We start from the raw sequence: 19384 nt of genomic DNA, 5'->3' as shown, positions 1-19384 counted from the left end.
ACCTAACAGATAAATTCTTAACTGATATAGCAAAAAAAACTTACAATTGCCTATTGTGTTTTGTATGGATATAACCAGTCATTGTTTTGGGAAGCTAAAACAGTATCTTGCAAAACTTATGCAGGTACATGTATTTTTAACATTGTTTTTCTTAAATATGTCAGTATTAATGAATTTCATGAATAAAACGATGGCAATAGGACTGACTGAATTAAAGATAGGTTCTTTTGCAATTCTTTAAATTTGCTAGTTAGTCACATCAGATCTAGTCCAGTTTAACTCACCTGTTGGGTTTGCAGATTCAGAAAACATGAAGCAATCTGATAATTTTATGAACACCATCAGAAAATTTTTTGTTAATAATTCACTGGCTACAAAACTTGGTAAGGATATTCTGGTGGAATATACACCAAGACCATAAAGGTACAACTTGGAATTAAGAAGGGGATTTGATAGCACCCCCACAAAATTATCAGGAATTACTGAACCACATGTCAGGAAATCACAAATAGGTCTAAGGATAGCAAGGTGGTGATAGGCAAGTGATTTTAACCCCTCTAATGCTAACTGGGACTGCTTTGGTGCTAAGGGATTAGATGGGGTAGAGTTTAAACTATTATGCCTGGGGCAGATAAGAGATTACACTTGGTCATCTCTCAGGAAGAGGCTGGAAAAGTGGCTTATGTGACAGTGGGGAGCACTTTGGGAACAGTAACCACAATTCCATTAATTTCAAGAAGGATACAAGATAAAATTAATCCTCAAGCAAAAGCCATTAAACTGGGGAAGGTTAATTTGCAGGTACAGGGGCAGCTGGTATGTGGGGAGGATTTTAAAAAGTCAAATATATTAGTTCAATACCAGGATGCTCAATACAGAGTGAAGGACAATGCTAGCAAGATTAGGCAACCTTGGTTGATTAAAAGTATTGTGGGTTTCAGAGGAAAGTAGTGGTCGGTCATGCATAGGCAACTGGGATAAAGTGAATCTCATGAGGAATAAGGAATGCAGGACTATACATATTTAGAAAATCAGGAGTGCAAAAAAAGAGCAATGAGATATCCCTGGAATATACAGTGCCTATAGAAAGTATTCACCCCACCCCCTTGTAAGTTTTCACATTTTATTGTTTTACAACATTCAATCACAGTGGATTTAATTTGGCTTTTTTGACACTAATCAACAGAAAGACTATTTTGTGTCAAAGTGAAAACAGATCTCTACAAAGTGAACTAAATTAATCACAAATATAAAACACAAAATAATTGATTGTGTAAGTATTCACCCCCTTCAAGTCAGTATTTAGTAGATGCACCTTTGGCAACAATTACAGCTTGTCTGTATGGATAGGTCTTTTATCAGCTTTGTATATCTGGACACATTTCCCCCCATTCTTCTTTACAAAACTGATTAAGCTCTGTCAGACTGCACAGGGATTGTGAGTGAACAGCCCTTTTCAAGTCCAGCCACAAATCCTCTGTTGGATTGAGGTCTGGACTCTGACTTTGCCACTCCAGGACATCAACTTTGTTGCTTTTAAGCCACTCCTGTGTAGCTTTGGCTTTATGCTTGGGGCCATTGTCTTGCTGGAAAACAAATCTCCCAAGTCGCAGTTCTCTTGCAGACTGCATCAGGTTTTCCTCCAGAATTTCCCTGCATTTTGCTACATTCATTTTATCCTCTACCATCCCCACAGAATGATACAGTCATTGCCATGCTTCAGGGTAGGGATGGTGTTTTTTTTTGATGATGTGTGGTGTTTGATTTATGCCAAGCAGTGTTGATGGCCAAGCAGCTCAATTTGGGTTTCATCAGACCACAGAAATTCTTCCTGCTGACTTCAAAATCTTCCACATACTTCCTGGCAAATTCTAGCAGAGATTTCATGTGAGTTCCCCCTCCCCACCCCAAATAGTGGCTTTCTCTTTGCCACTCTGACATAAAGCTGTGACTGGCGAAGCACCCAGACAACAGTTGTTATATGCACAGTCTCTCCCATCTCAGCTTGTAATTCCTCCTGAGTCGTCACAGGTCTCTTGATAGCCTCCTCACTACTCCCCTTCTTGCATGATCACAAAGTTTGAGGATGGCCTGCTCTAGGCAGATTTACAGTTGTGCCACATATTTTCTTGATGTTTGACTTAACTATACTCCAAGGGATAGTGACTTGGAAATTTCCTTTTATCTATCTCCTGACTTATGCTTTTCAATAACCTTTTTGCAGAGTTGCACGAAGTGTCCTTTTGTCTTCATGCTGAAGGCTTTGCCAGGACACAGACTCTACCGCAATTTGAACTTCCAGATTCAAGTGTATTTTTACTACAATCTATTGGAACACCTTAACTGTACACAGGCCCCCAAGAACAGACTTCCATTCAACTAATTATGTGACTTCTAAAACTAATTGGTTTTACTAATGATGATTTGGTGTGTCATCTTAAAGGGGGTGAATACTTATGCAATCTGTAATTAATTTAGATCACTTAGTAGAGACCTGCTTTCACTGACACAAAAGTCTTTTTGTTGATCAGTGTCAAAACAGCCAAATTAAATCACTGTGACTCAATGTTGGAAAACAGTAACACATGAAAACTTGGTGGGGGGGGGGGAGGAGGAGAAATACTTTGTATAGGCAGTGCATAGTAAAATACAACCCTAATTAAAAGATTCTACAATTTTATTAAGGGCTAAAGAGTAACTGGAGAAAGGTAAGGTCTACTTTAAGAGTTACAGGAAATGGCCTGTCTTAACTGAGTACCTGTCTGTATTTGCTGTGGAGAAGCACGTGGAAGTTAGGGAATTCACAGGCAAGAGAACAGTGATGTCTGAAACATATCAATATTGTTATGAAAGAGGTATTGGCAGTCTTGAAGCACATAAATATGCATTAAATCCCTGGGACCAACCAAGTGCATCTCAAGATGTAGTGTGAGGCAAGCACATTACTTAGATCTTGGCAATACTATCCAATCCCCCCCAGAAGTTTTAGATTCATGATATAATTATTCAAAAAAATGATAATAGATGTGTTCAGTCATGTTATATAAAGTACTTGCTTTTCCACACGTACTGGGTTATGTTTTATTCACTCTGAATAAACCAAACTCCATAACCCTTGTATAATTCTAGGTTTTTGAGAAAACATTATCTAACTAGAAAAAGTTATATTATCACTCCAACTAGATGATGGCTACATATATACTACAAATAAAGCATGCATAAAGTATGTCATCTTGGAATTGGATAAGTTGTAACTCACTCATTTAATAATTGAGTATTGTTTAAAGATAAATATGTATTTTCACTTCAGCTCTTTCGAACAAAGGAATAAAATCTCTGCCATGAAAAGACCGTGCCTTGATTCATTCGACAATTTTCAATCGTTGCTTTACAATTACTTACCATACCCTTCACCCGCCTAGAGATGAACCTCTGCAGCACCCTGCTAAACCTCTCACCTGCTACACTCTCAAGAACCATGTATAATTCATTTATAAAGCTTCAAGGAAATCCATTGTTTCCCGTTGCAAAGCAAGCTTAAAACACTTTTCGGAAAAAGTACGATATTTAGCAGTTGAGGGGGCGAACTTGGTGCAAAATTTGCAATACATGCCGGGCGGGATGGTGAGTGAACGGCACTCAAACAGCAACGTTGCTGGAAGCCCCGACGAAGCGCGAAAACCGTTACTTCACGCACGCGGCTCCTCGCTATAATAGCAATAAACTCGACGACCGAGGCCCCACCGCTGTGTAAAAATCGTTTCATTCTTAAAGATAATTTTTAAAAACACGCTTCCCCACGCCCCAAAAGCACATTCTAGTTTTTAATCCCACAATTTCATTCTATTTTACAATTAGCAGCAGAGCACCCTATCTTTTGAACTATCCCGTCGCCATTTAAAACCAAAACCCGCACCTATTCGACGTTTTTTTTAATTTTCAGAACAATTATTTCGTTCGAGATATATTTTTTTCTCTCTCTTCTCCCAGTGTGCAGCCGCGCCCTGGGACCGTCAGGCGAGTCGCCGCCAGCTCTGGGTAGCTGGGCAAACCGGCGAGAACTGGAACCAGCGCGCCCGCGCAACGGCTTTAGGCGGGAAACTGCTTGAGGACGACGCTCGCAGCCACCCCCCCCCCCTCCCCGAAGCCCGAAAACACCCCGCAAATACTCACAAACACGGACCTCCCCGGGAAACGGCCACCTCAGGCAAGTTTAGTTCGCCCGTTAAAGTTCACATCCCCGCTGTATATTTTTCGCCAGTGAAGTGATCAAATAAAACCGGAGCATTGGTTGCACTCCGTCAATGAGAGCAATGTCGTTTATGGGGAAAAAAATCACTAACACAGGAGTTGAATTTAACGCCCATGTCCCTCGAATTATTTCTTCAATCAAATCCTCCCGAGTCAAGAGTTTCGGAGGGTGTTAACTCTGACTGAAATTTACCTGAACGTGAATTGCCCGATTCCGTTTATAGGGTTAAAAAGTTCGATAATATTGAAAACTGGAATCCCACAACTTCTCCCTTGCATACAGAAAAATAAAAACCACAGTATGCTGAAAGTCTCAGTCGCCTCATTCACACTGGCGTCGAGCTAGTGTCGTGGCGTGGCTATCCATGCCGCGCCAGGCACGCCTCGCCAGCTTCTCCGAGCCCGCGAGGCCAACAACAGGTCGTTCCCTTCGCCCTGATTTATAAATAGTTTACACATGAGAGCCGAGGGCGCTGCGGCCGACGTGCTAGTTATATAGTGTGGAAAGCCAAACCTGATCCCCGTAATCGCTCACCGAGTGCGTGGACAACAAACTCAAGCCTACCCTCAAACACCCTCTTCTCTTCTTTTCTCTTCCCTTCCCTTCCCTTCCCTTCCCTTCCCTTCCCCACGCAGCCACCACTCACCACTCCTTCGCTATCCATCTACTCAGGCAGGTCAGCTTCAGTTATTTAAGGTTTTGGTGGGGTGGTACCTGTTTTATTCAAACGCAAAGAAAAAAAAAGCAGCCTGTTGGTTGCGTACTTGGGTTTGTGGGCAATTGGCAGCACCTTAAATTATCGGGTTGTACCACGTCAAGCCGGAGATCAGGGGCGGCCGAAACCGGCTCCACCTCACGAGACCAATCAAATCCCTTTTAAATTCTTGACAGCATCAAGTGCCAGCGGTTGCCCCCACTCCTCCCACCGTTTGCAACTTGGAAACTTTGCATTCAGTTTGGATTTTCTTTCTCTTATCAGAAACTATTTCTGCGTTCTGCATTTTTCTTTTCAGTTAGTTTTCCTCAAGGCACCGTGTGACTGTTGCTGTTGTCAATCATCTTGCAGTTAGTTCACTGTCAGGGTGAATTACGAGGCCGGCCGTGAATTCTATATGCGGCTCTCGTGTTAGGTTAGAGATTTGTCTGGGCAATTGTGTTGAGGAAAGAAAGCAAGCAACTCCTCGGAAGATAATTGTCGCAGTTTACTTCGAGGTCTTGTTAGCGCAGGGTGTGCAGTTCTCCCCACTATAGGATGCCTGCCATTGAACTTTTGCTCTCATATCGTAGGGTTCTGAGTTCCCAAGCCCGGCATTCCTCTTTAAGTATCAGTTGTCGCACAACCCTTCAGTAGGAAATTGAAACGACTTCTTACTTAGATGTATCAAACTGTTTGAATACAAACACCTCCCAATACAGCTTCTTTTCTGTACAACATGCATATTAACTGCACATGGACCACATAATCTAATTATTCGGTTTTTAGGATCAGGATCACTTTTATTATCACCGGCATGTGTCGTGAAACACAAAATGCAACTTTTAATTGATCTGGTGGACCAGTACAAAGATAATCCTATGCTTTATAATCTTAATTCATTGGAAACAAAAAAAAAAATCAGGTGAAAATGGAGATGCAAAATTTTCCTTAATTGTTATTTGCTGCTTGTTGGCTCCAAAATTAACATACTGGGATGCTGTGGGGAAAAAAGTGAGGATGGGACATAGCATTCCAATGTTATCAAATGTGCAATTACCAGAATTATGCCAACATTTTTTTCTGATTTTATCCATTTAGAGCACAGCTGCAATAATGCTCAAGAAGCAATAAAATCAGATGTCTGATTGACTTCTTTCATTTGGCATTTGGAAATAGGCATTTTGGCCCACCAAGTCCACACTAACCATTAAGCTATCCATTCCACTATTCCAACCTTTGTCCCACCTTTATATTCCCTCTATTCCCAATAAATTAATCTCCCCAACCCAGATTTTACCACTTACCTACACTTTAGGAGCAATGTACAATGGCCAGTCTGCATGCCAAACAATGTGTCTTTGGGATGCAAGAAGAAACTGGAACAGGAGGAAACCCATATGCTTGCAGAGAGCATGTACAAAGTCCATACAGACAGCACTAAAAATCAGGATTGAACAGAGTAACTGAAAATACGCTGCAGCAGCTTTAATAGCTATGCCACTATCTATCACATCCATGCAGTTTCTTACAGACAAGTAACGACACATATTATAACTAAGTTCAGTCCCAAACTCTTCACACATTGATGACTGTTTTGTATTTCCATTGCTTCAGAATTCCAGCCCTTTGCTTTTAACAATAAATATATTGGATGCATAAATTCCTTTTAATGAAATACTTAAAGAAATATACTTTTATATAATCAATATATTAGATTGATTTGGGAAAGGAAATGTGCTACGGTCAAAATCAGCATATAGTACCTGACAATGAAATGTTCAGCTCGTTGCAAGCAAATTTTGTATGTTTTAACATGCAGAACAGATTTGACCTGATTTCCATTTGAATTGCACTACCAGAAAGTACAGGATCTAGGAAATGATGGGAATAGACAACTGGGAATCCTTCACATTTGACAACTGTGTTGACAGGCTGGGCTACTAACATGGAAAAACAATGTGGTTTTTCCTCTTCCTACAACCTGCAAAATTGTGGTGCACTGGTGCTTTCTGTATGGAAAACTTATAGGAAAAGTCAATGTTTTTCACCTTTAGTTGTCAATGATATTGGGTACTTTTGGACATGCTTTCAGACACAGGCTTGTAGTTCCCATTTAAAATATTTTTTTCCTTATTAGGTTTAGGGTGTAAGTCAATGTTTTTGCTGCATGGTTATCTTCCCTCCAAATTATTTTAACCCTGTTGAAGTTTAGATATGTTTTTAAGGAATTATTTCCCCACGGTAATGCTTATCTTAATAGGTCAATGTTACTTATTTCCTAAATTTTATATTTTGAACTACAGCATGCTATGCAATAGAATGTCATATATTATCTACATGGTGAACCATAGATTTTGGTCAACCAAAATGGTAAATGTTACCCAACATTAGGTTTTGTGTAGATAAGGTGCTTAATTCTAATGCATAATTAATAAAATTTAAAATTGTGGGCCACCATAGACTAGAGACAAGTTGGATCCAAGTGTTTTGCATAGGTAATTAGAATCCCCTTTTACTGCTGATTAAGTGTGAAGGGAAATTTCATCCATGAGTTGGATGTAATTAAATTATAAATTCTTCCAAGTTTATGATTATATATTGCATGAAAAATTTCCACCTTCATTACAACAGATAATGTATATTTGCTGCACTGCTGTATAACTTAACTATTTTGCCATTTTAGTAGTAGCTATTTCTAATAGAAAAATTTCAGATCATCCTGCACATAAACTGATTCTACATTGTGACTGGTGCAGAGGGTGTTGGAAAATCCAGAAATCAATTGAACCCGAGGGGAAATAAAAAGTGAGATGAATTTGCATCTGAAGGCAGAATATGACGACAGAAGCAGTAAAATGATATGGAGAATCCAGGCGCCAAGTTTCTTAAAAGTCACGGCATGATCCTATTGTTATAAATGAGGAAAAGACGACAAAAGTTCCCTGGTACTTAGGAAATCAGTTTAGAAAATAATCTGCCTGCACACTGGAGGGAAGTTGCTCATGTGATTAATGGATGCTATTATTTTGTACATGACAGTTCATTGGCAGAAACATTTTAATTATCTCACTAATTGAGGCAAGGCAGGCTAAAACCCATGTAAATGGCGAACTAGTTTTGCCTGCAACATCTATTGTAATCTATTATGTACGGACCTTAAAACCACAATCTTCTGACTCCATTGAAAGAGTGCCGTTTGATGCTGGATATTAGAAAGTAGATGATAAGAGCACAAGACATAGGAGCAGGATTAGGCCATTCAGCCATCAGGTCTGCTTCGCCAGTTCATTGCTCAACCCCATACACGTGCCTTCTCGCCATATCCTTCGATGCCTTAACCGATCAGGAAACAATCAACTTCCACCTTAAGTATACCCACGGACTTGGCCTCCACTGCAGTATGTGGCAGAGCATTCCACAGATTCACTACTGTCTGACTAAAAAATTCCTCCTTACCTCTGTTCTAAAAGGTCACCCCTCAATTTTGAAGCTGTACCCTCTAGATCTGGATATCCCCACCATAGGAAACATCCACTCCACTCTATCTAGTCCTTTCAACTTTCAGTAAATTTCAATGAGATCCCCTCACATTTTTCTAAATTCCAGTAGGTACAAGTCCAAAGCTGCCAAATGCTCCACTTATTTTAACCTCTTCATTCCCTGAATCATCCTTGTGAACCTCCTCTGAACTTTCTCCAATGACAACACATCCTTTCTAAGGTATGGGGTCCAAAACTGTTGGCAATACTCCACATGTAGCCTGACCAGTGTCTTACAAAGGCTCAGCATTATCTCCTTGCTTTTATATTCTATTCTCCTTGAACTAAATACCAGCATTGCATTAGATTTTTTTTTAAACTACAGATTCAACTTATAAATTAACTTTCAGGGAGTCTTGCATGAGGACCTAAGTCCCTCTGCACCTTTGATGTTTGAACCTTCTTCCGATTTAGATAATAGTCCGTACTATTGTTCCTTTTACCGAAATGCATCATCATATACTGTATTTCCCAACACTGTATTCCATCTGCCACTTTTTTTGTCCATTCTTCCGAATTGTCTAAGTCCTGCTCCAATTGCATTGCTTCCTCAGCACTACATACCCCTCCGTCGTCTTTGTATCATCCGCAAACTGTGCCACAAGGCCATCAACGCCATTATCCAAATCAGAATCAGGTTTATTATCACCAACGTGTTGTGAAATTTGTTAACTTAGCAGCAGCAGTACAATGCAATACATAATATAGCAGAACAATAATAAATAAATAGTAAATCAATTACCATATACGTATATTGAATAGATTAAAAATCGTGCAGAAACAGGAATAATACATATTAAAAAGGTGAAGTAGTGTTCACGGGTTCAACGTCCATTTAGGAATCGGATGACAGAGGGGAAGAAGCTGTTTCTGAATCACTGAGTGTGCGCCTTCAGGCTTCTATACCTCCTACCAGATGGTAACAGTGAGAAAAGGGCAGGCCTTGGGTGCTGAGGGTCCTTAATAATGGATGCTGCCTTTCTGAGTCACCGCTCATTGACAAACAATGTGGAAAGTAGCGGTCCCAATACTGATCCCAAAGGAACACCACTAGTCACTGGCAGCCCACCAGAAAAGGACCTTTTATTCCCACTTGCTGCCTCCTGCCTGTCAGCTATTCCTCTATCCATGCCAGTATCTTTATGGTAACCTCACGTTTTCTTGCATTTAGCTCATTGATTTTGCTAGGACTTAAATTTCCAATGAGAGTACTCCTACTCTTCTGTCTGAACTTCTACCAAAGAGTTTCAGTGATCCTGGAAAATGCAGAAATAATTTCTGTAGGTGACATGCTAGAGCTAAGACTGAGAGTAATTCCCCATTGCAATTCACCCTCCAATTCATAGAGTTGCCAAACTGCTGCATTCTAGGCTAACAATTCAAAGGATTTCTGCAAATTTTCATAATGTTTTTCATTGATTCAAGATACAGTAATTTAGAACTTAAAGGTTACACAAAAGTATGTCACAGTTGATCATGTGAAAATGGATTTTACTGTCAGGCCAAATTGGGGAGTCATTTTGATTTTTTTTACTTCATCCTAGCTGATTTCTGGTATTATTCAACATCAGGCTCTTCAAGAAATATGACCTTTAATTGAAGTAACAGACACAAGATGCTGGAGGAACTCCCCAGATCAGGCAGCTTCTATGGAAAGGAGTAAACAGTCAATGTTTCAGGCCAAGACCTGAGTTTCTCCAGCATTTTGTATGTGTTGCTTTGGATTTCCAGCTTCTGCAGACTTTCTCATTTTTGTGTCCTTAATTGAAGTACCAGGGATATATTTATGGCTACATAAACATATGTAGGCTTCATCAATTATATCACTAGAACATAAGCACCAGGAGCAGGAGTTAGCCACTTGAGCCTGTATCACCAATGCTTAATGCGTTTTCCAAAAAGTGTTCTTTACAAAGAAGATCATGGTCGATTCAAAACCGGAGGTGAAGGTTTCTTGAATGAGGTATTTGCTATTCTTCTAATTTGTTCCGGGCTTCACCCTGGCAGTGATGAAGGCTGAGGACAGACATGTTCTTTGGGATTGGGAAAATGAAGTGAATTTGCATGCAACTTGTGAGCTCGGAATTGTGGGCAGTGTGCAGGTTCTCTGCAAATAAATCACTTAGCCTGTATTTGCTTTGCTGATTTAGAGGTTGTTGAAGGAGGTGCATACAAATTATTGCCTCACCTGGAAGGCCTGTTTAGGTCTCTGTATGGTGGTGAGGGAGGAAGTACAAGAACCAATTGTGCATTTCCTGTGGTTGCAGGGGAATGTGCCAGGATCAGGAAGGACATGGATGGGGATGAATGAGCCATGGAGTCAGAGGGAATGGTCCCTGCAGAAGGTGGAAAGAGGTGAGGAGCTGGCTAGCATAGACTGGAGACACAGTGTATACGGTGGGAAAGTTGAGGAACATGGGAAGACTTTCAAAAATATTTTTCACTGAGTTCAACTAAAATATGTTCCAGTTAAAATCAAAGACAGTAAAGGTGGGGAGATCCAGTCTTGGATAACCAAGGGAATAAAAAAGGGCACCAAACTAAAACCTCATGCATACCAAGTTGGCAAGAGCAGTGGGAAACTGGACGATTGGAAAAAAGCACCAAAGGACCTCTAAGTAAGCAATAAGGAAAGGAAAGGTAGATTATGAAAGTAAACTGGTACAAAATGTAAAAACTAAAAGATTTTTATAAAGTGGAAAAGATGACTAAAATGAACATGGGCCCTTTAGAAAATGAGAAGGGTGGATTAATATTGGGAAATTGGAAATAGCCAAGGTCTTGAGCAATGATTTTGTGTTGGTCTTCACAGTGGAAGACGTATCTAACATGTCAAAGAAACATGTTATGGATGTGATGGGAGGTGAGGACCTCAATACAATTCCTGTCGCTAAAGAGGTAGTGATAAGTAAACTAGTAGACAAGTCTCTTCGTCCTGATGGGAATATATCACATGTACTGAAAGAAGTGGCATAAGTTATGGTAGATGCATTTTTGTGATAGCTTAGCAAAATTCTCTGGACTCTGGACAGGTCCTGGCAGATTGGAAGACAGTGAATGTCACACCACCATTTAAAAAATGACGTAGGCAAAATGTGGGTAACTGTAGACCAGTTAGCTTAAATTCTGTAGTCCGGAAAAACCGACTAGAGTTCTTTGAGGATATAATGAGAACACAGGGTAGAGGGAACAGGGGAATATGATATACTTGGATTTCCAGACGGCATTCAATAAGGTGCTGAATTAAAGACTTAGCCATAAGATAAGGATCCATAGATTTGGGGATAATGTATTAACATGGAGATAGGATTGGTTAACTAATAGAAGGTAGAAAATTGGGATAATGGGTGTTTCTCTGGATGGCAGTCAGTGGTAAGTGTAGTCGTGGCACTGTTTGTGATACACATTAACGATTTGGAAGAGGGAACCGATATAGTGTATCTACATTTGTTGATTACATTAAGTGGAAAAGCACATTTTGCAGAAATTGTGGAGAATCTGAAGAGAGATACTGATAGGTTAAGTCAAGTCACTTTTTATTGTCATTTCGACCATAACTGCTGGTACAGTACACAGTAAAAACGAGACAACATTTTTCAGGACCATGGTGCTACATGAAACAATACAAAAACTACACTGAACTACGTAAAACAACACAAAAACTACATTAGACTACAGACCTACCCAGGACTGCATAAAGTGCACAAAACAGTGCAGGCATTACAATAAATAATAAACAAGACAATAGGCACAGAAGAGGGCAACAGTAGGTTGCTGTCAGTCCAGACTCTGGGTATTGAGGAGTCTGATGGCTTGGGGGAAGAAACTGTTACATAGTCTGGTCGTGAGAGCCCAAATGCTTTGGTGCCTTTTGCCAGATGGCAGGAGGGAGAAGAGTTAGTACGAGGGGTGTGTGGGGTCCTTCATAATGCTGTTTGCTTTACGGATGCAGCGTGTGGTGTAAATGTCTGTAATGGTGGGAAAAGAGACCCCGATGATCTTCTCAGCTGACCTCACTATCCGCTGCAGGGTCCTGCGATCTGAGATGGTCCAATTTCCGAACCAGGCAGTGATGCAGCTGCTCAGGATGCTCTCAATACAACCTCTGTAGAATGTGGTGAGGATGGGAGGTGGGAAATGGAGTTTTCTCAGCCTTCGCAAAAAGTAGAGATGCTGCTGGGCTTTCTTTGCTATGGAGCTGGTGTTAAGGGACCAGGTGAGATTCTCCGCCAGGTGAACACCAAGCTCTTAACGATCTCTATGGAGGAGTCGTCAATGTTCAGTGGAGAGTGGTCGTGCCGTGTCCTCCTGAAGTCAACAACCATCTCTTGTTTTGTGCACATTCAGAGACAGGTTGTTGGCTCTGCACCAGTCCATTAGCCGCTGCAACTCCTCTCCGTATGCTGACTCATCGTTCTTGCTGATGAGACCCACCATGGTCGTGTCATTGGCGAACTTGATGATGTGGTTCGAGCTGTGTGTTGCAGCACAGTCGTGGGTCAGCTGAGTGAACAGCAGTGGACTGAGCACACAGCCCTAGGAGACCCCCTTGCTCAGTGTGATGGTGTTGGAGATGCTGCTTCCAATCCGGACTGACTGAGGTCTCCCAGTCAGGAAGTCTAGGATCCAGTTGCAGAGGGAGGTGTTCAGGCCCAGTAGGCTCAGCTTTCCAATCAGTTTCTGAGGAATGATTGTGAGTCGACAAAGGTATAGCAGTACCACATTGGTAAATGGAAGGACATCCACTTTGGAAGAAAAAAATAGAAGTTCAGTTTATTACTTAAATAGTCAATGATTGCAGCATACTGTTATGTTGAGTAACTTGGGAGTGCTTGTGCATGAACTTCAAAAGATTATTTTTCAGGTGCAACAGGTTATCAAGAAGCAAATGGAATGTTGGCCTTCATTGTTAGAGGGTTTGAATTTAAGAGCAGAGAGGTTATGCTGCAGCTGTACAGGGCAGGGTACTGGTGAGACCAGAACTATATGCTGTTTTGGTCACCTTGCCTTGAGGAAAGATATACAAGTATACTGATGCAATAACATAGAAAGCACTACAGAGGCTGTATTTCATGGAGTTTTAGGAGAATTGGTTTGTCACCAAAGACATTCACAACTTTCTACAGATGTACCATGGAGAGCTTTCTAACTGGTTGTATCACCGTTAGGTATAGAAAGGTTGCTGCACAGGATCCGAAAAAGCTGCTGAAAGTTGTAAACTCAGCCAACTCCATCATGGACATTAGCCTCACCAGCAACCAGGACATCTTCAAAAAGTGATGCCTCAAAAGGTGGCATCCATCATTAAAGACCCCCATCACCCAGGATATGCCCTCTTCTCATTGCTACCATTCAAGGAGGAGGTACACACACAAAAAAAGTTTCAGCAACAGCTTCTTCCCCTCTGCCAGCAGATTTCTATATGGACAATGAACCCATGAGCATTTCCTCACTATATTTTCCCTCTGCTTTCACACTACTTGTTTAGTTTATTTTTTATATATACTTCTTATTGTAACTAATAGTTTTTATTGCAATGTACTACTGTTGCAAAGCAACAAATGTTACGACCAAGAGAAAATCTGCAGATGCTGAAAATCCGAGCAACGCACATGAAATGCTGGAGGAACTCAGAAGGCTAGGCAGCATCTATGGGGAAAAAAAAAGTACAGTCAACATTTTGGGCCAAAACCCTTTGGCAGGACTGGAAAAAAAAGCAGAGGAGTAGATTTGAAAGATGGGGAGGGGGAGGGGAGAGAAAAACACCAGGTGATAGGTGAAACTTGGAAGGGGAGAGATGAAGCAAAGAGCTAGGAAGTTAATTGGTGAAAGAGACAGAAGGCCATGGAAGAAAGAAGAAAGGCGTGGGTTAGGGGGTTGGGGGGGGCGGGGAAGAGATGAGGAGCACCAGAGGGAGGTGATGGACAGGCAAGAAGATAACATGAGAGAGGGACAAGGCGATGGGAAATGGTGAAGTGGGGGTGGAGGCATTACTGGAAGTTTTGATTGGAATGTTACGACATATGCTGGTGTTATTAAGCCTGATTCTGATTTTGATTCTGAGGCTTTAGAAACAGTACAGAAAATGGTTCACCAGGTTGATTCCAGGGATGAGGGTTTAGCCTATGAGGACCATAAGACAAAGGAGCAGAAGTCGGCCATTCGGCCCATCGAGTCTGCTCCACCATTTTAGGAGAGATTGAGTCGCCTCATACTTGCTGAGTTGAGATACTTGCTGGAATTCGGAAGAACGAGTGGCGATCTAATGGATACATATAAAATTATAAAAAGAAGAGATAAGATAAAGATAGGAAATTTCTTTCCACTGGTAAGTGAGACTAGAAGTAGGGGACATAGTCTCAAGGTTTGGTAGAATAGATTTAGTACAGAGATGAGGAGAAACTGCTTTTCCTAGAGAATAATGAATCTGTGGAATCCTCTGCCCAGGGAAGCAGTAGAGGCTATCTCATTAAATATATTTAAGACAGCCAGAAACTGGTGGGGAAACTGTACTCGCAAGGTCTCAACACCTCCCTCTGCAACGGGATACTGGACTTCTTAACAGTAAGGCCACAGTCAGTCCATGTGGACAGCAATGTCTCTTGCCCCATTATGCTGAGCACTGATGCTCCCCAAGGCTGTGTACAAGAAGGCAAGCAGTACCACCACTTCCTAAGAGGATTGATGCAAACAGGATTGAGGATACATAGATACTTTATTGATTCCAGAGGAAATTACAGTGTCACAAAAGTGCACAGACATACAAATATTAGTAGTAAGAAAGAATAAAAAAATAAGTTTCCGTAAACTGTTTAACGGGGGGGGGGGGGGGGGTCATCACTTATCCGGCTATAGGTTGACTCATTACAGAGCCTAATAGCCGAGGGTAAGAATTATCTCATATAGTGCTTTTTGGAGCAGTGCAGTTGTCTCAGTCTATTGCTAAAAGTGCTCCTCTGTTCAGCCAAGATGAAATGCAGAGTGTGAGAAATAGTGTCTAGAATTGCCAGGATTTTCCATAGTGTCCTTTGTTCTACCACAGCCTCCAGTGTGTCCAATTTGACTCCTATAACTGAGCCAGCCTTTCTAATCAGTTTATTGAGACTGTTGGCATCACCTGTGTTGATGCCATTGGCCCAGTACACTACAGCATCAGAGGTCTCACCACCACCCTTCGGGGACATTTATCAGGAGCACTGTGTGTGCAGGGCCCTTAGTATTATTAATATCCATCCATCTCATCCAGCATCCTCTTTGACTTTCAGGGAGGAGGACTACAATGCATAAAAACAAAAACGGTCAGATGAGAAACAGTTTCTTCCTGCAGGCCATTAGGCTTCTGAACTCCCTGCCTTATTGTATTGGAAGTGTCACTAGTTAATCAGTTCTGCACCATATAATATTTAATATTAATGTATTTTAGTTTGTTATATATGTGTAATTCATCTGTAGATTTTATCCTTACCTTCGTGAGTTCTCGTGAATTATGTGTGCTGTGTATTACTGTGCTTTACAGCCTGGTTTGGGGAATAGTTGTTTAATTTCTATATACATTATACAAGACCATAAGATATAGGAGCACAAGTGGGCCATTCGGCCCATTGAATCTTTCCACCATTCAATAATGGGCTGATCCAATTCTTCCATTCATTCCCATTCCCCTGCCTTCTCTCCATACCCTTTGATGCCCTGGCTAATCAAGAACCTATCTATCTCTGCCTTAAATACACCCAATGACTTGGCCTCCACAGCCACTCATGGCAACAAATTCCACAGATTAGCCATGTTCTGACTAAAGTAATTTCTCCGTACCTGCGTTCTAAATGGACATCCTTCAGTCGTGAAGTCATGCTCTCTTGTCCTAGACTCCCCTACCATGGGAAATAACTTTGCCATATCTAATCTGTTCAGGCCTTTTAGCATCTGGAATGTTTCTATGAGATCATCCCTCATTCTCCTGAACTCCAGGGAATACAGCCCAAGAGCTGCCAGGTGTTCCTCATATGGTAACCCTTTCATTCCTGGGATCACTCTTGTGAATCTTCTCTGAACCCTCTCCAATGTCAGTGTATCCTTTTTAAAATAAGGAGCCCAAAACTGCACATAATACTCCAAGTATGCTCTCACGAGTGCCTTTTAGGGCCTCAAAATCACATCCCTGCTCTTACATTCTATATCTCTAGAAATGAATGCCAACATTGCATTCGCCTTCTTCACAACTGACTCAACCTGGAAGTTAACCTTTAGGGTATCTTGCATAAGGACTCCCAAGTCCCTTTGCATCTCTGCATTTTGAATTCTCTCCCCTTACAAGTAATAGTCTGCCCATTTATTTCTTCCACCAAAGTGCATGCCCATACAATTTCCAACATTGTATTTCATTTGCCACTTCTTTGCCCATTCTCCTAAACTATCTAAGTCTCTCTGCAGGCTCTCTGTTTCCTCAACACTACCCGCTCCTCCATGTTATATACATGCATATAGTTAAATGACAATACACTTGTCTTGATTTGACTCTCCTCTGGATGAAATTATTTTAAATTTATGTGGATTGATACATGGTTGTTGACTTCAGAAGGAGTAGCGGACTGCATGACCCAATTTACATTGGTGGTGCGCAAGTGGAACAGGTCAAAAGCTTTAAGTTCCTCAGGGTCAATATCACAAATGACCTGACTTGGTCCAACCAAGCAGAGTCTACTGCCAAGAAAGCCCACCAGCGCCTTTACTGTCTGAGAAAACTAAAGAAATTTGGCCTGTCCCTTAAAACCCTCGCTAATTTTTATAGGTGCACCCGTAGAAAGCATTCTTCTAGGGTGCATCACAACCTAGTATGGAAGCTGTTCAGTCCAAGACCAGAAGAAGCTGCAGAAGATTGTGAACACGGCGCAGCACATCACACAAACCAATCTTCCGTCCTTGGACTCACTTTACACTGCACACTGTCGGAGCAGTGCTGCCAGGATAACCAAGGACACGGCCCACCCAGCCAACATACTTTTCGTCCCTCTTCCCTCTGGGAGAAGGCTCAGGAGCTTGAAGACTCGTATGTCCAGATTTGGGAAGAGCTTCATTCCAACTGTGATCAGGCTGCTGAACGGATCCTGACCCGGATCTGGGCCGTACCCTCCAAATATCCGGACCTGCATCTCATTTTTTTTGCACTACCTTACTTTCCATTTTTCTATTTTCTATTTATGATTTATAATTTAAATTTTTAATATTTACTATGGATTTGTAATCCAGGGAGCGGGAAGCGCAGAATCAAATATCCCTGTGATGATTGTACGTTCTAGTATCAATTGTTTAGCGACAATAAAGTATAAAGTAATGAATTTTTTGAGCAGGATTTTGTCAACTTTGTCATACTTAAATGTACCTTGAACTTTAAACTTGGTGTAAATTTGAGGGTCAGTCCCTTAGCTGTGGGTTATCTTCCACACTGAGAAGCTGAAAAGATTCCTGTGCAAGCATTAGATAAAGTTGTCAGATGAGAGGTAACATTTCCTTGAACTTTCATCACTCCAAAGAATGTGTTGTCCCCTTTCCTCCTCCCTCCACCAACCTTTACTAATTTCTACTTCCTCTCTTACTTCTCTCAAGCAAGAGGCCCGAGGCAATCCTAAACTTGATCTTTAGGATTCACCAAGGTTAACTAATTTTTTGACTTAAATTTCAATTGACTGCCATATTGGCAGTGACTTTCTGTAAGTTCTGGCATATAGAAGGTGCAGCAAAGGAGACTTAACCTTAATCTCATTTACCTTTCACAAACTAACTATGACTGTGAAGCTATAAGCACAAGAAAAACCTGAATGTGGTTGGACAGTCTGTTCAAAACAGCCTCAATCCTAAACGAGTGTTTGTCCTTTGAATCTAATCTGATGTTTTCTGTCAAACCATTATTTATCCATCCATATGGCTATATTATCACTCAAAAGTTCTCTTGAAAGTGTAGATCAAGGAATCTTTCACTTACTTTTCAAATACCAAAAATAAGAGGAATTATGTCAATTTCTAAAATAACAGACTTGTAAAGTGCTTCTTGTAGGGATTTTTTGTTTGAAACATAGAAAACCTATAGCACAATACAGGACTTTGGCCCACAATGCTGTGTCAAACGTGTACGTACTTAGAAATGACCTAAGGTTACCCATAGCCCTCTATTTTTCAAATCTCCAAGTAGCTATCCAGGAGTCTCTTAAAAGAACCCATCGTATCCGCCTCCACCACCATTGCTGGCAGCCCATTCCACACAGTCACCACTCTCTGTGTAAAAGACTTACCCCCGACATCTCCTCTGTACCTACTTCCAGTCACCTTAAAACTGTGCCCTCTCGTGTTAGCTATTTCAGCCCTGGGAAAAAGCCTCTGACTATCCACAGGATCAATGCCTCTCATCATCTTACACACCTCTTTCAGGTCACCTTTCATCCTCCGTCGCTCCAAGGAGAAAAGGCTGAGTTCACTCAACCTATTCTCATAAGGCATGCTGCCCAATCCAGGCAACATCCTTGTAAATCTCCTCTACACCCTTTCTGTGGTTTCTACATCCTTCCTGTAGTGAGGTGACCAGACCCGAGCTCAGTAGTCCAAGTAGATCCTGACCAGGGTCTTATATAGCTGTTACATTACCTCTCAGCTCTTAAACTCAATGGCACAGTTGATGAAGGCCAATGCACTGTATGCCTTCTTAACCACAGAGTCAATCTGCGCAGCAGCTTTGAGTGTCCTATGGACTCGGACCCCAAGATCCCTCTGATCCTCCACACTGCCAAGAGTTTTACCATTAATACTATATCCCGCCATCATATTTGACCTACCAAAATGAACCACCTCACACATATCTGGGTTGAACTCCATCTGCCACTTCTCAGCCCAGTTTTGCATCCTATC

The 19384-nt window shown here is 41.3% G+C and overlaps 1 protein-coding gene across 1 annotated transcript in view; it reads right to left on the bottom strand.

The window, feature by feature from the left end:
• Nucleotides 1-4996, bottom strand: part of LOC140199469 (protein boule-like) — a 104654-nt gene extending 99658 nt beyond the window's left edge. The window contains exon 1 of the mRNA XM_072261613.1: nt 4899-4996. Coding sequence (XP_072117714.1) covers nt 4899-4916 — 18 coding nt within the window. The 5' untranslated portion in view covers nt 4917-4996. The remainder of the gene's footprint in view (nt 1-4898) is intronic.
• Between the last annotated feature and the right edge of the window lie 14388 nt (nt 4997-19384).

Source organism: Mobula birostris, chromosome 6, assembly GCF_030028105.1.
Source record: "Mobula birostris isolate sMobBir1 chromosome 6, sMobBir1.hap1, whole genome shotgun sequence".
NCBI classification, from domain to species: Eukaryota; Metazoa; Chordata; class Chondrichthyes; order Myliobatiformes; family Myliobatidae; genus Mobula; species Mobula birostris.
The sequence above is the reverse complement of the archived record's forward strand: the minus strand, read 5'-3'. Positions and strand labels throughout refer to the sequence as shown.